This window comes from Benincasa hispida, chromosome 2 (assembly GCF_027475165.1).
Source record: "Benincasa hispida cultivar pf3 chromosome 2, pf3_genome.v1.1, whole genome shotgun sequence".
NCBI classification, from domain to species: Eukaryota; Viridiplantae; Streptophyta; class Magnoliopsida; order Cucurbitales; family Cucurbitaceae; genus Benincasa; species Benincasa hispida.
In genome coordinates, this window is record NC_143479.1 from 6,230,486 (window position 1) to 6,246,718 (window position 16,233).

A 16,233-nucleotide genomic window follows, 5' to 3' on the forward strand; every position below is an offset into this window, starting at 1 on the left:
GAAATTATTTGAGCAATTCATTATTTTTAAAAATGTAAGAGCTCAGAAAAGAAAATTGAAAGTTTAAAAACCCAATTACATATAAAATTGATTTTGTATCTACTAATTAATTTTATAATTTGTTTGGAATATACTACAGTTACAAAACTAAAACTCAAAGACCAATCTATAATGCTCTCAACTCCAAAGACCTATAAGACATTTTAGACCTGGGATCTGTGGACTAAATACACATTTGAATGTTTATGAACTAGGTAAGATATCATATTTTGCACACATAATCTATTAAATAACTATGCCATAACTCACCAATTCTAAACAAAATTACAACTCTATTGTCATTGACTTATTAAAAGAGGAAATTGTCAAAAAAAAATGTTGAAAGTGAAAATTACAACACTTGCTATGAGATACAATTTGATGAAAGTAAAAAATTATGGCAAAAACTGTCTGAATTCAATTTCAGTTCGTCACAAAATTAGGTCAACACTCTCAAGTAGACATTTGATAGATATTATCGACAAAGAAGAGTTCATAACTTAAGTCAAACTAATAGTGATGATTTTCTCTACTAAAGCTCCCATCAGATACCTTACAAAACTTGCCTAAGTTCCTATTTCTAAATGTACAATTTCTAATTGTGATATCTCTGCCTTATGGGGTTGAACGCATTTAACAATTAAAATTTAGACATGTACAGAAGGATACACACTACAAGTTAGTATGTAAAGCATCTTTTGTGGTGGAGGGGGTTGATAGAAATTCTATTTGAAATCTGCAGCTATAGGTTGATACCGTGCCAGAAAACGTATATCCACTTATCATTTCTCGCAATCGAGTCCTAACTTTCTTCAACTACCTGCTTCTCCAGTCGCACCTGCACGACCTTGTCCACGAGGCATCTTTTTTGAACTCACTATCAAACAAATTATGATACTCTTTAGAAAGTTTGTAAAATAGAAAGGTTTATAGCTCATTAAGTATAAAACATAAAAACTTTCCCACTATTATAATCCAAGAACTATGACATCTACGAGTTCTTGTTCCTTCCAACTTCAAGCTTACATTAGTTTTATTAACTTCAAGCATCAGATTCTGATGTTTATTCAAGAAAGAGGTATTTCAAACATCGCCAGTCATTTTCTGAATAATATATCGCTAAATATTTGCTTGATTTGAAAGATAATCTTATGTCCAGTTTAGAGAGAGAGAAAGGGAGCATACAATCTTCAACATCCTTGAGCTGATAGAAATGTGGAGCAATTTCAACCAACCATTCGGGCTTCAACTCCGTTACCTATAACTCAATTGATAAATAACATATAAGCCGAAATGAAGGAATAAGATGAATTAAAATGGATAATTAGAGGGCAGAAAGTATCACTCACCTGTCTCATATATTCTTTTGAGGTACACACCAATTCATGGTATACAACCCATCTCGGAAGAACCTGAGACGGTGAATCAAAATAATGAAATACCATATAAAAGCATATATATTTTTTTTTTTCACTTTTACAATTCTTCTTTAGGAAACCCATTATTACCAACAATTCCAATAAAAAAACAAAACTAAAAAACGTCTATTAATAATCAATAGTTCATTTTCAATTTAAAATGAAAATGATCCGACACTTTTTGTAGTGATAACAAATAGCTCCTAAAATAAGACCTATGTGTGGACAGAAGAATAATAGGAACTCAAAACCCTGCACTCATTTTAAAACCATAAAGAATCAAGGAACACTCCTAACAGGGAGCAATACATTATTTCAGAGTTGTGGGTAACAGCATACCTGAGCCAACCCTGAGCTAGGATGTATATGAACCGTCTGTGGATGCTTAATTGTCCGATAGGAACCATTCTTTTGTAACTTTGCAGAGTGAGGGAAAAATCCTGAAAAACAATTTTAATAAAAAAGACTGCAGATCCCAATGGAAGAAAAGAAGATTCTTTCAAATTAGTAAACACTAGAATTTTGACAGAACTCCACTTCAACAATATCTAGAAAGACAAGTCATTTCAAACTCCTTAATCGTTGCATCATTCTAGTGAAAAAAATGAATGGTGATGAAGCCTGATGGTTAGGAAATCTCCGTGGCACAACCAGATCAAAGTACATCCTATTCCACACAAGCAAAGTAGATTTATCAATTTCCCGCTATCTTCAAGACTTATTGTAACAGGACTTTAGTCAAGGCAAATACAGACTACACAGCAGCTGCAAGCCAATTGTAAACCCAACTACAGTGCAGTACTGTTCATAACTATACATATTTTGTGTGAATTGGATAGTAACTGATGTAGTAGGATTAGATTAACTTAGGAACTCTCGGTCAAATTCATGATTGATTGGGATTAGAATTAGTTTCCTTGATTGATTATGATTAGAATTAATTTCTTTGGTTTATTAGGATTAGGATTAGTTTTTTCTATTAATTAGAATTAGGATTAGTTTGCTTTTCAATTCTCTAAAAATAGTGTAATTGTCATCTTGCTGATAACTTTTGATTCATAAGAAAGACTTTGATTTTAGTATCGGAGATTTCTCTCATTTTATCTCTTAGGTTACATCAATATCAGTACTGTTAGTGACCGTAACATTACATATTTGAAAACTGCAGCTGCATGTCGTACTTCAAAATTTAAATTGCCAAAAACCCAAACTTCATTGCCAACTCTTCAAGCTGAACAGGTTCCAGGCAAACCCAATTTTGTAACCCCTCAGAATCCCCCTTCTTTTCAGAGTTCATACAAAGATGAAAGATATCTCTATCCCTGTCAAAAGCTGTCAATTAATCCATAGCGTTACTTTTAAGGTTAGGGATTTAATAAGTCTTACAAATTTTCAGCCTGCCGCTGTATAATACAGATTTGTTTAGTCAGCATTCATAACTTAAAAAACCGTTCTATTTAAAGGGGAACCAAACTGTATCAATCATGTACGTCACATTTCATGTTTCACCATAACAGTGAAAAGAACGGCTTTACGGAATTCAGATTACTAACACTGAGGAATAATTTTTTATTTCCACCTACCAGATATTATGGTCTTCTTTATTGCATCCAAGTCATTCAAATTTGAAGTTAATTCGATTTCAACCCTTTCTAAGAGCCCTTCAAGTTGGTCTCTGATATCTCTTGCACGTTTCATACTTCTAACCTAGCAAACACAAAGGACAATATATCAGCTCCACGAACGAGAAATTAACAGATTCATTAAAAAGTAGAAATACATAATGAGCCAAGTGTTAGCTGAACCAACCTGGATGTAATTTTCGTAGCACCATTGCGTAGAGTAATTAGTTTCCCTCCACGAGTTGTAAACCTAAATAATAAATATTAAAATATTAAAAAAATTAACAAAAAGGAAGAATAGCAGTTCCATACTTGCAATTTGGAACTAAAATTTTTAATACCTAACTTATTTAAACCCAAGTTCAAAAAAATATGTCATACAAATGAACGGCTGCCTATGAGAAAAGGCCCAATAGATAACATTTTTTAAAATAATTAACAATTAATAGTGCTATCATTTTGAAAAGTATGAAACTCAATTTCATAACTAGGTAGATTTAAAATGTGAGTTTAAGAATGTAAAAAATATTAGGAAAAAGGTTCTTAGAGAAATGAAACCTTCAGCAGTGCAATGTGATCCCCCACATTCCCAGTGTGAAAATTCATCCGGGCATTGTCAGCATGAACTTGTTTATCCTTCGGACGATAAAAAATAGAATTTCCAATAGAAAGCATAGCTGCAATAGAAATAATCTCATCTGAACACTTGAATTTTTCAGAAGCAACCATCATCTTAGAAAGCATGGGATCAAGAGGAAACTCTGCCATCCGCCTACCCAACTTAGTCAGTTCACCAAGTTTATTTAGAGCACCAAGTGCATAAAGCAATTCCAAAGCTTTTAGCAATGCTTCAGATGGAGGTTGGTCCATAAAATCAAAATTTACCAAGTCATGAATACCAAGGCTCTTAAGTGTAAGCACAACATTAGCGAGATTTGTTCTTTGTATTTCTGGTACTGTATTGTCTTCCATCTCATTATAATAACTATAAGCAGTATACAAACGGAAGCACATTCCAGGGCCCGTTCGTCCAGAACGCCCTGCTCTCTGATTTGCTGATGCTTTAGAGATGGGACTCACTTGCAACGCCTCCATCCCAGTCCTTGGGTTATATGATTTTATTTTAGAAAAACCAGGATCAATGACATATTTTATCCCATCAATCGTCAAGGATGTCTCTGCTATATTAGTTGCTAAGACAACTTTCCTTGCTCCTATGGGTGTCGGTTCAAATATCTTAGCCTGAAGCTCTGTTGGTAAGTTAGCATATATGGGGCAAATAATGAGTTCTGCAATTTTGGTGCCTAGTCCCCGAGTTCTATGTTTCATTATTTCCTCAGCTGCTTCAATCTCTTCTTGACCAGTGAGAAACACCAATATATCTCCTGGGGGCTTTGTGACATGAATCTGAAGTGCAGTCACGATTGCTGCATCTAAATAGTCTGCTTCAGGAGCTTTTGTGAAGTTAATTTCTACAGGATAACGTCTACCAGGAATTTTAAATATTGGAGCCGAATCAAAGTAATCACTGAACTTCTCGGCATCAAGTGTTGCACTTGAAATTAGTAACTTCAAATCAGGTCGAAACCTAGCAATATCCTATTAGGAAAAGAACATAATTGGAAAAAGAGAAAAAAGAACAAAAATAATTGAGCTAACTGAAAGAAACAAGATACAAAGAAATGCAAAATGCGTAAGGCACAAAATAAAGTTGTAGTTGGAGCTTCAACTCACCTTCACTAACCCAAACAGAACATCAGTTGATAATGTTCTTTCATGAGCCTCATCCACCATTATAACACTAAAAAAAGGAATTCAATAATATTGCAAATAGAGTTAGAAAAGAGGCTAATCGACTTGGATTACAAATAAATATCAAATATCCAGTAAGGTGCACCTGTAGCTTGCAAGGTCAGGTTCACCAAGGAATTCTCGTAACAACATCCCATCTGTCATGTACTTTAAAACGGTCTTATCTGACGTACAATCCTCAAAACGTATTGAATAACCAACCTAAAAATATTAGGAAGAGATGACGGATGAGTGCTAAGAGAAATACATTCTGGGAATTCATATGAAGTATAGTTCAATGTAACAAATACCAAGTAATATTCACTAGATACCAATATGAGTGAAACAACATACCAAAGGAGGTTGCATAAATTTGTAATGGAAATTAGTGAATGTAAAGAATGAAAGAGGTGTTTATTTGTAACACCCCAAATTTTGTTAGTAATGTAATTTCAGTAATTTCCTTTAATTGATGGCATCTTTGGAATTTTGGACTTTTAAGTGTAACTGCTGGAATTTAATTATTTAAAGTTGGAAATTTATGTTTGAAATTAATGTCAAGAATTAATTTCATTTTTAAGGTTGTTAATTAAATTCTTTTTGAATTGGAAGTTGTTGGGGAGAAGGATTTAGTAACATAAAATAAAATATAATAGAATAAAATAAAATAAATATTTTGTTTTGTTTTGTTTTATTTTATTATCTTTTTTTATTTATTCTTTCCCTCTCCCACATGTTTCACGCACCAGACCCCCCTCCCCCTGAAACTCTTCTTTTCCATCCTCTTGCCGTGAGCCCTAAACCGCCGTCGAAGCCTCAGGCTCCCTTCTGCAATGCGTCGCTCCGTTGCCGCCAACCGCGAAGCCGATCGTCCACGTCGTCGAACGCCTCGATGTCGGTAGCCTAGTCCGCCGTGCCAAATTGAGAGAGATCCAGTGGTTCGTACGCCCCCACCAGCGTCCATCAGTCGTTCACGCTTGGCGTTCACGGTTGTCGTCTAGCAAGTCGAATTCACCGCCGATCGTTTCGTGCTGCCTCTGTTTGACGAGTCACAGCGCCTCACTGTGCACCAGCCGCCTCTAGCATCCCAGCCTAGCCATCAGCTCGCCATCCGACCGTCGTGTGCCACCGTTCATCCGCTTATGTTCCGATGGCTGCCGCCGACATTTTTGGTTGTTTCTCACTGGGTCTTGAAATTTTTGGGTAAGATCTTTGGATTGTTTTATTTGAGAGGTTTGTTTACCCAATTGGTTTCGGTTAAAATTGTTAATATCTCCTTGGTTTGGACTTTAGATTCAAGATTTGAGACTTTTAGAAGTGTTGCTCATCAAAGTAGAAGCCAATTTTCTTTTGAAGTTTGGTAAGTTTGAAGTAAGTTGTTGGTTGGTTATTTTGAATTAAGATTAATTGTGGAGAATTAAGTTATTAATTTTGGAATTTGTGTATGTTCAGGTAGCCAACAGAATTGGGTTTTGGAATTAAGTTTAGACCAAGCCATAGTTTAGATAAAGTTAAATTGGAGGTCTTTGAATAATTTGGTTATTGGAGTTAGACCCAAAATATTGATTTAAATATTGGATTTATTTTAGGTGTTGCTTGGCTAGAAAAGGATAAGCTTGCTTGGGTTTATTTGGATTTAACTTGAGGTAAGTAATCTTACTACTGGAACTGCCCTAGTGCCCGACAATGATAATTATGATTTATTGAGGATTATTAGTTAGCATGATATTTATCTTTGTCTTCATTTACAGAGGTTTGAAATGACTAGAGCCAAGTATTGACAAATATGATTTACTGAGGGTATATTGTTAGTTTGATGTTTATGTATGCCTTGCTGATATGAAAGTTTAAAAGGCTAGTTGCGTATAGAAATGTTTGAATATATTATTTTTATTGGAGATCCTGCTGAATCTGAGGATGAGATGCATACATATGTTGTAAAGCTATGATGAAGAAATTTATATGTATATTGTAGAATCATGATGATGAGATGTATATGTATGTTATAGAACCATGTTGAGATTGTGATCGTGATTTTTCTGATTAGTTAGAATGTTCGGGATTCACCAGTTTGTGTTTCCTTCGGGATTCACCAGATTGTGTTTCCTTCGAGATTCACCAGAGGTAGTGGGCATATTTAGCTACAGTAGAATAGAACTTAGTTTTTCATGTATGTATGTGTCCCATGAGGACTAGGACAGTTTATATGTTCCACCAGAGGTAGGCATCTAGAGGACATATATGCCTAACCTGACCTTAGTAGTGGGGTTACTTACTGAGTATTTTATACTCATTCTTGCTCATGTTGTTGTTTCAGGTAAAAGTAGAGATGCACGGGCGATGGACAAGCGGAATCGTGATGGAGCCATTGGGACTAGTTTTATGCTTCCGCTCATGAGATTTAAACTTCTTTTCATGTTTTCCTTAGCTTTCAATGTTGATGTTTAAAACTTACTATTAAGAATCGTTTTCAAACTTATTTATTATCATTTATGATTTATGGGTACCCTAATGTTGTTTTTAATATTTGAATTTAACAAAAGTCTTTTGCACTTACCTTATTTATTTAGCATTTATTTCACCATAAAAGAGTGTCGTTTTAAGTTTCATGCATGCATGTATTTAGTAACGACCTAACTTAAGTCCTATGGGTCGGGTCGTTACACTGTTTGTCCCATCTTTAAAACTACAAAATAAATAAGATAAGACAACTACCATGTAAAACAAATCATGTAATAAGATGCACCATAGTATCAAAATAGTTCGTGGAAGGGAGAAAGGATTTAGGCTTCCAGTCAAGGCAACATCACCTCATGACCAAGCTTGACACCCAGTTCTTGAGATACCCGAGCAGCAATGCTCATAGCAGCAACTCGACGTGGTTGCGTGCATCCAACCTTAAGAAGATGGCATGAAAATGAATTTTACATATCAGGGAAACAAAAAGATTCTGACAAGTCATTCAGTTGATGACTAATTACAAGCACATCCATTATTTTTTGCTCACTACAATTGCAACCAACTCCTTAATCAAAACTAGAAGAGGAAGTACAAATCCAGAATCTCCAATATAAAGCTTTTTTTTTTTTTTATGAAAAAGAAGCCAATATGAAGCATTTTTTGTTCAACCAATAAGAGAATAATGTAAGAATTCCTACAAATGTTTATCCAAAAACTCCAAGCTCCACTAAGCGCAACAAACAAAAGTCAATTTGGTAAGAATAGAAGGTCATACTTTTCCTCGCTTTGTGTACCCAGCTTCATGAAGATATTGAGGAATCTGTGTGGTCTTTCCAGAACCAGTTTCACCAACAATTACAAGAACCTATAAAAGGAAAACATCAAGGGTTACAATAAAATTCCGTGCATGTATGCAGAAATTAGTCTAAAGACAACCAGATATTCGAAGGTGGCTAAAAATTTCAGTTCCTAGTCTGGTCCTTAATGCCTAGTAAGTTCGGAAACAGTAAAAAGAAATAAAAAGAAAAAATGGCAACAATGATGTGCACCAAATCTAATGTGCATCCTTAGCAACAAACAAGTGAAGATTTTGTGTTAGGTATCTGATTCCTACACTCAGCAAACCGAACAAGGATAGAACAAGAACAGAGCAAGAGCTCTGATTACAGTTTATTGAAATAGAGAAAATGAGCAGAAAAACCAGTACAAGTAAAGAAACAGCAAGACAATAAGAAATCTCCTCACATTAATCCAAGAAGATGAACAAAAGGAAATGAAAATAAATGCAGGTACCCAGCCTATTCGAGAGGGCCGGCGATCTCTCCTTCAAAAGCTACCACAGCTTTTCATCCTCAAAATAGGTTCCCCCTTGTCTTCCTTCTGCTCTGGTTTTATAGCGCCTCAGTGGTCCCCTTCCACTTCTCGTTCCCTCCTTACGGTTATTTCACTCCCAATTATTCCTTCCCTCTCTCCATACGGTTCTAGCCCTTTCACAAATTTTTTTTTTGAACAAGAAGCAACCCACTTCATTAAGATAATGAAAGATGTTACAAGTATATGAAAGGAAACAAACACTAGAAAACAAAACTAATCAAAAAGGATCAGCAAATGCACCAGGACATCTCAACTAGGTTGACACCTCTATAGCATTCTCATCATCTCCTAAAATGTAGAACAGAAATTCAATAGCTGAGTACAAATCTTACTAGACCTTGCCTAATTAAGGCATACACCAAAATGATAATCTGAAAAATAAAAGATGCCAACAACTAGGCAGTTACAATATCAAGAAAGTGGGAAGATGAAGGTGTTCCAATTGAGACTGATGTCTTGAATGGAGAAATCTTTAAAAGCTTTGGAGAGAGAGCACCAAGAGGAGGCATTGATAAGAGCGATATCGAATTTAAAGGAGCAAATAGATGCTTTGTCTTGAAATACTCTTTGATTCCTTTCGAACCATAGTTCTGATAACAAAGCTTTGACTGCATTGACCTAAAGTAATCTTGGCTTCTTCTTCAATTTTGGACCGATTAAAAATTGTAGCACATTTGCCTTAAAATCATTGTCTAGACCCAGCTGACATTGAAGCAATTAAATAAACGTATCCAACAGTTTTCTGCAAAAACACACTGGAAGAACAAGTGAGAGAGATTCTGAGTTTATCCAACAAAGAGAGCAAACCTATGGAGAAATATAGTGAGTAGGCAGCTTCCTTTGAAGAATACCTGCACTGTTAAGCAAGCCATTCAGAATGATCCAAATCAGTATATTAACCCTTCTAGGACTCTTGGACTTCCATAACGCTGATTCTAATTGTGGTCCAATTGGGGAGGAGAAGGATAGATACTTTACAAGAGACTTGGCTGAAAAAATCTCACTTGGTTCTAAAGTCCACCTTCTTTTATCGAGGAGCGAATTAAGTTTAGAGTGGGAAAGCTTTTCAATCAGGAGCTGGAAGTTTTCTGCCTCTTCATCCTTTAGCAGTCTTCTAAAGTAGAAAAACCAAGAAGTTGATGTCTCATCCCAATAGTCTTGTAATGAGCCTTCGGGCTTGGTGGAGATGGAGAAAAGACTAGGAAATGAGTCTTTTAAAGGAACAATTTCCAACCAAGGGTCACGCCAAAAACCTACCCTTTCACCATTACCTACTTTGAAGGCTGCCAAGGATTCTACTTTTAGCCAAGATCTTGAGATGTTGATCCAAGGACTTCTAAGGCTGCTGGTAGTTTTACCATTAGTGTGCCAACCAAACTTAGTTTTTCCATGGATGTTTGTAATTATTTTCCTCCAAAGGGAATTTTCCTCATTGATGAACCTCCACCCCCATTTTGCTAGAAGGCTTTGGTTTCTGAGTTTCAAACCACCAATACCAAGACCACCATCTTCTTGAAAACGAGAAACAAGGTCCCATTTTACTAAATGATTTATTTTACTTCCAGAATGCTCTTCCCATAAAAAATTTCTCAACAGTCTTTCTAAAATTCGAACCGCCTTTTCTGGCATCAAGAAAAGTGACATATAGTAAATTGGGATATGAGAAAGAACCGACTTACAAAGGGTGGAGCAACCTCCTCTAGAAAGATTGTATCTCTTCCATTTGTCCAATTTACTTTGAATTTTATCAATTACTGGTTGCCAAAAAGCCAATTGTTTAGGATAGCCACCTAATGGAAGACCGAGGGACATGAATGGAAGAGAGACAGCCTTGCAATTCAGAATGGCAGCTTCTGATTGTAGCTTAATGTGGTCAATATTGATGCCGCTTATAGCTGATTTTTCCCAATTAATCTTCAACCCAGAACACCACTCAAAGAGTTCAATTATTTTCTTTAGGTTTCTAAGCTTTTTCTTGTCATCTTGGCAGAAAATTAATGTATCATCTGCAAATTGCAATAGAGGAACATGAATTCTATCTTTGCCCACTATAAAGCCTTCAAACTTACCTTTCTCATGAAGCTGGGACAGTAATGCACATAGGACTTCACTGACTAATAGAAAAAGGAAGGGAGAAAGAGGGTCATCTTGCCTTATCCCTCTTGAGGCTTGGATTCTATCACGAGGTCTTCCATTTATAAAAATTGAGAATTTTGTGTTAGAAATACAACCCATCATCCACATTATCCATCTTAAATCAAAATTCTTTTCAACAAGGATCTTTTCAAGAAATTCCCAATCAACACGATCAAAGGCTTTTTCTAGATCAAGTTTTAAAATCCACCCTCTTTTCCTCTTGGAATGATAATCTTCAACCACTTCATTTGCTATGAGGATTGGGTCTAATATTTGCCTTACTTCAATGAAAGCACTTTGTGAAGCCTCTATTATACTTGGCATTACCTTTTTTAGCCTCTCCGCTAGTACTTTAGCTACTACTTTATAAGTCAAAGTAGCTAAGCTTATTGGTCTGAAATCACATACTCGAACAGCATTTTTTTTTTTTTTTTGAAAAGGAAACAAATCTCTTTATTCATTAAGAAAATGAAGTGAGACTAATGCTCAATTTACAAGGAAGTCATAAGGATCCGCAGGTGCACCCGGGCATCTCAACTAGGTTGACACCCCCTTAGCACCACTCATCACATCCTAACACTAGAAAAGCCTTTAAATTAAGCAATACAAAGGGATACAATACTAATAATGAGAGAGAGAGAACCAACTGGAAAATTATAACAAAGAGAGAACTAAAAAACGAAGCAATGTGAACTTCAGAAAGCTGGAGAAAGGAATGAATGCCAATTTAGACTGATTTCCTGACTAGAGTATGTTGCAAAGGAGCTTAAAAGGGAGCACCAAAGAGAGGCTTTCAGCTTTGCAGCTTCATATCTTGAGAACCATGGGGTTTCCTTGTCTTGGAAGACTCTTTGATTCCGCTCAAACCACAATTCAGCTAGTACAGCCTTTACAGCATTGACCCACCGAATTTGATGTGTTTTCTTGAGAACCGGCCCTATCAACAACTATTGCACATTTAGGCTAAAATCTGCTCCGAAGGTCCAGCACAAATTAAAGATATTGAAGAGCGAAAACCAACAGCTTTGTGCATTAAAACAGTCGATAAAAAGGTGTTGTAGGTCTTCCCCATTCTTTTTACACAAAGCACATATATTGGGGGAGATGTAGTGGGAGACAAGCTTCTTTTGCAGCACACTTGAGCAGTTTAGGGATCCAAAAACCATTATCCAAAGGACTATATTTATTATCCTTGGACTTTTTGATTTCTAGAGAGCTTCATATAGTAGAGGATCAATTCGGGGGGCTTTGCGAAGATAGTTGGTTAAGGATTTAACCGAGAAAGCTCCATTGGGTTCCAAAGACCAAACCTTTGAGTCAGGGCGTTCTTGCATCTTTAGAAATGAGGCTTAACAAATCTTGAAATTCAATAATCTCTTCATCTTTTAAATGCCTTCTAAAAGAGATGCTCCAAGAGGTAGTGCTGTGATCCCAATGCTCCCTCACAGAACCGTTTGATTGAGTGGCCAATCTAAATAATCTGGAGAATCTGGATGAAAGGGGGAGATTGCCAAGCCAAACATCTAACCAAAAAGAAATTTTAAGACCATTGCCTAAAACAAACACCGACAGATTTTTCAACCAAGCCCTTGAAATGTTGATCCATGGGCTTCTAAGGCTGCTCATGCCTTACCAGATGTGTGACCCCCGAAAATGCTACTGCCATGTATGCTTTTGACCACTCTGCACCAAAGGGAAGAGCTTTCATGTTGGAATCTCCAGCCCCACTTTGCTAAAAGAGCCAGATTTTTCTCTTTCAAGCCTCCCAAACCAAGGCCACCTTCTTCATGAGATTTAGCCACAAGCTCCCATTTGGCTAAATGATTTAGTTTACCCCCTTTGTGGCCTTCCCAAAAAGAAATTCCTCAATATTTTTTCTAAGATGTACAACACTTTTTTTGGAATCAAGAAGGAAGACATATAGTAAGTGGGGAGGTTCGAGAGTACTGACTTACAAAGGGTTGCTCTTCCTCCTCTTGAAATATTGTATCTTCTCCATTTATCAAGAGTGCCTTGAAGTTTATCAATAACAGGCTGCCAGAAATCTATCTTTTTCGGGTAGCCTCCCAATGGAAGTCCTAAATAGAGGAGGAGTTGCTCGGCTTTACAATTGAACTTTGCTGCCCACTTATTCAGCATGTCAAGGCCTATATTTATACCAAAAAGAGATGATTTCTCCCAATTAATTTTCTGGCCAGAACACCATTAAAAAAGGTCAAGAGTGGCCCGAAAAGACTCTAGCATAGCTTCATCATATTTGTAAAAGATAAGGGTGTCATCGGCAAATTGCAAAATTGAAACATGGACTTTATCCTTCCCTACCAAAAAGCCTTCAAAGCAATCTTTCTCATGTAACCGGTTGATTAAGGCATTTAAAACTTCTCCCACAAGGATGAAGAGGAAAGGAGAAAGGGGATCTCCTTGCCTGATTCCTCTAGTTGCAACTATCCTTCCACGAGGCCTTCCATTGATAAAGATGGAGAACTTTGGATTGGTGATGCAGCCCAAAATCCAAGAGATCCATTTTGAGCTGAAATTCTTCCCAAGTAGGACTTTTTCAAGGAAGGACCAGTCCACTCTATCAAAGGCTTTCTCCAAATCAAACTTTAGAAGCCAACCTTTCTTCCCTTTCGATCTATAGTCCTCAACTGCTTCATTTGCAATTAGGATGGGGTCTAGGATCTGTCTTCCCTCAATAAAGGCACTTTGAGTAGAGGCTACTATGCTTGGCATGAGATTTTACCTTCACTGCATCGGACTTTTTTGGAATTAGGCAAATAAAGTTCTCTTTAATACACGAATTGAGTTTACCGTTGCTGTAGAAATCATCAAACATTTTTATAAGGTTGTCTTTCAGAAGATGCCAAAATGGATGAAGAATTCTGGTGTGAAGCCATCCGGCCCTGGTGCTTATTTCTTCCTAACCCTTTCACTGCTAGCTTGATTTCTAAAGCAGAAAAACTTACTACCAGCTGCTCATTTTGACTTCTTGAGACTCTAGACCAGTCAAGGTTGAGGAGAATGGCTCGAGGACCATTACTTTTTTAGTACAATGAGGAGTAAAAGCCCAAAATGATATCTTCAATATCCCAGGTAGATTTGGTTGGAAGGTCTTGTTCATTAAGCAATTCTGCAATCAAATTTTTTCTTTTTCTAGCAGATAGGAATCTATGGAAGAAAGAGATGTTCTCGTCCCCTTCTTTTAACCATTTTAACTTGCATTTTTGAATTAGGCTTCTTTCTTCCAGTTGGTATAAGGCCAGGAGGTCTGCTTTCAAGGAGTAGGTTGCTTCATCACCACTGATCCGAGAAGATACATCCACTGTCAGTGAGTCTTTTCTTTGAAGTTCTTTTAGTAAGCTTTCCTCTTTCATCTTCATCTCTTTCCCATAATCATGAAACCATTTCTTAAGAACTGATTTTGTTTCTCTTAAGTTTGTGGAGAGAGTAAATCCTACCCACTTATGAATTTCCTTCTTTTTTAGAGATTTTTCAATCAATTTACAGCAATCCTTATTACTCAACCAGCTGTTACAAAAACGAAACAGTGAGGACCCCCACTCAAATGCTCCTGCTTCTAAAGTAAGAGGAAAGTGGTCTGACATGGTTCTAGCTTGTCTTGCAACCCTTGAATTATCAAAAACTTCTTCCCATGTGCTTGATACAAGAAAACAGTCTAGGAGAGATTTGGAAGCACCATTTCCTTCCCTAGACCAAGTGAATTGGCCATTTGAGAGTGGAATTTCCAGCAGATTGTTTAGCCTGATGAACTTATTGAAGTTATTCATATCCCTCGTTGCTCTACCTTTTGGGAATCTCTCATGCCTTCTTCGAATGCTATTGAAATCCCCACCAATACACCACGGATCATCAAATTTCTCTGCTAGGGAGGATAATTCTGCTCACATTCTTCTCCTTTCTCGGTAATCACAATGGCCATAGACATTTGTAATCCAGCAAATCTTTTTGTTTATTGTTTGACACTTGATTGAAGGAGAGAATTCATCTTTTGAACTGCAGGAAACTAGAATTTTTCTTTCATCCCACATTGTGAGTAAACCTCCCGATTTTCCTTTAGCTTCCACCAAGGCCCAACCTACCTCTTTTGAGCTCCAAAGGCTTTTGATAAAGGAGCCCTCAATTCTATCTTTTTTTGTTTCTTGAATAAGGACGTATCTGAATTGACTTTTTTCAAAAATCTTTTCAGAAGCAATCTTTTTGAGGAATCCCCTAAGCCTCTTGTGTTCCAAGTAACAATCTTCATTAAGGACCACCGAGGATTCTTTAGCACTTCCCCTTCGATCAGGCCAAGATGAATTCACACTCTTTTATGATGGAATGTAGGGTCTGTGGGACAACTAACAAATTTAGAGGGGGGGTGGGGAAAATGTTTTCACTAACCTGTGTAGGTTCGTCTGAGTGAAGGAAGAGCTGACTCAGGGAGAAATCCATGCCTTCTTGGTAATCTTCGAGTTCTTTGTTGTATTCAACATCATTAATGTCCGGCTCCTCACTACTCACACTAGCCAACAAGTCATCATCTGATTCTTGGGAGAATGGAGAAGGAGAAATAAACTTGTTACAGCCGAGAACTTGACTTTTTGGAGAGGATTTACCACTTCGGGTGCAGTGTAGAAAAGGTAGGATCTCCCTACCTGGGCCCGAAGATTAAGGATTAGCTTGGAGGTTAGCACAACTTACTTCAAGAATATCCAGGTTGGAGATGGCTGATCAAGGGTTTTGAAAGGATATGTGCTTTCTGATGAAATGTCTGGGAAAAGGCCGCAGCCCAAACGACTTCTTTTTTGCAGTATTGAAAGGCTTTAATGGCTTATTCCTTTTCAACTTTTGGATCCGTCTGTGGGAGAATGGGTTAGAGACCGAGGTCTCCGGCTTCTTCGTGAGAGAAACTTGAGCAACAAACTTCTCAAAATTGGTTGGAGACGAAACTACTTTCTGAAGAGAAAGAACCAGACCGATATTACTGATTTTTTCCAAATCATTTTTGGCGCCTTTTTGAGGGGAAGTTGAAGGGTCACGACCCTCTGTCTTTTTTTCAATAATTAAATCCTTTTCCTCTACAAGCGGCTCTGAAGATAGCAGCTTGGGAAGATCAACCGACTGAGGGCTGAGGCAGGATCGGAGGGGCGGCTCAGAAGACGAACGGCCTCTTGACTTCTTGGCCTTGGATTTAATCTCTCTCTTCTTGTTTTCTTTATTATCCACAAAGACTCCTGGGCTTCTAGAGAACTTAATGTTGCGGTTGGAGGAAAGGAGGAAATTGAAGTTTGAATTTACTGGATCACAATAAATGCCTTCATCACATTTAACTTCATTTAGTCGAATTAGATCAATGGGATTTGTAAAGTCAAATTCAAATAATTCACCCCTGA

The 16,233-nt window shown here is 37.0% G+C and overlaps 1 protein-coding gene across 6 annotated transcripts in view; it reads right to left on the bottom strand.

Moving 5' to 3' along the window:
- Positions 1-434: 434 nt before the first annotated feature.
- Positions 435-16,233, bottom strand: part of LOC120071440 (pre-mRNA-splicing factor ATP-dependent RNA helicase DEAH1) — a 46,306-nt gene continuing 30,507 nt past the window's right edge. For all 6 annotated transcript variants that reach the window (XM_039023727.2, XM_090310787.1, XM_039023728.2 and 3 more), the window contains 11 exons: positions 8,106-8,195; positions 7,681-7,767; positions 4,977-5,092; positions 4,814-4,880; positions 3,638-4,678; positions 3,267-3,329; positions 3,041-3,164; positions 1,797-1,897; positions 1,389-1,451; positions 1,225-1,297; positions 435-916 (listed from right to left, as the gene is read on the bottom strand). In XM_039023727.2, the coding sequence (XP_038879655.1) occupies positions 852-916; positions 1,225-1,297; positions 1,389-1,451; positions 1,797-1,897; positions 3,041-3,164; positions 3,267-3,329; positions 3,638-4,678; positions 4,814-4,880; positions 4,977-5,092; positions 7,681-7,767; positions 8,106-8,195 (1,890 nt within the window). In that variant the 3' untranslated portion in view covers positions 435-851. The remainder of the gene's footprint in view (positions 917-1,224; positions 1,298-1,388; positions 1,452-1,796; positions 1,898-3,040; positions 3,165-3,266; positions 3,330-3,637; positions 4,679-4,813; positions 4,881-4,976; positions 5,093-7,680; positions 7,768-8,105; positions 8,196-16,233) is intronic.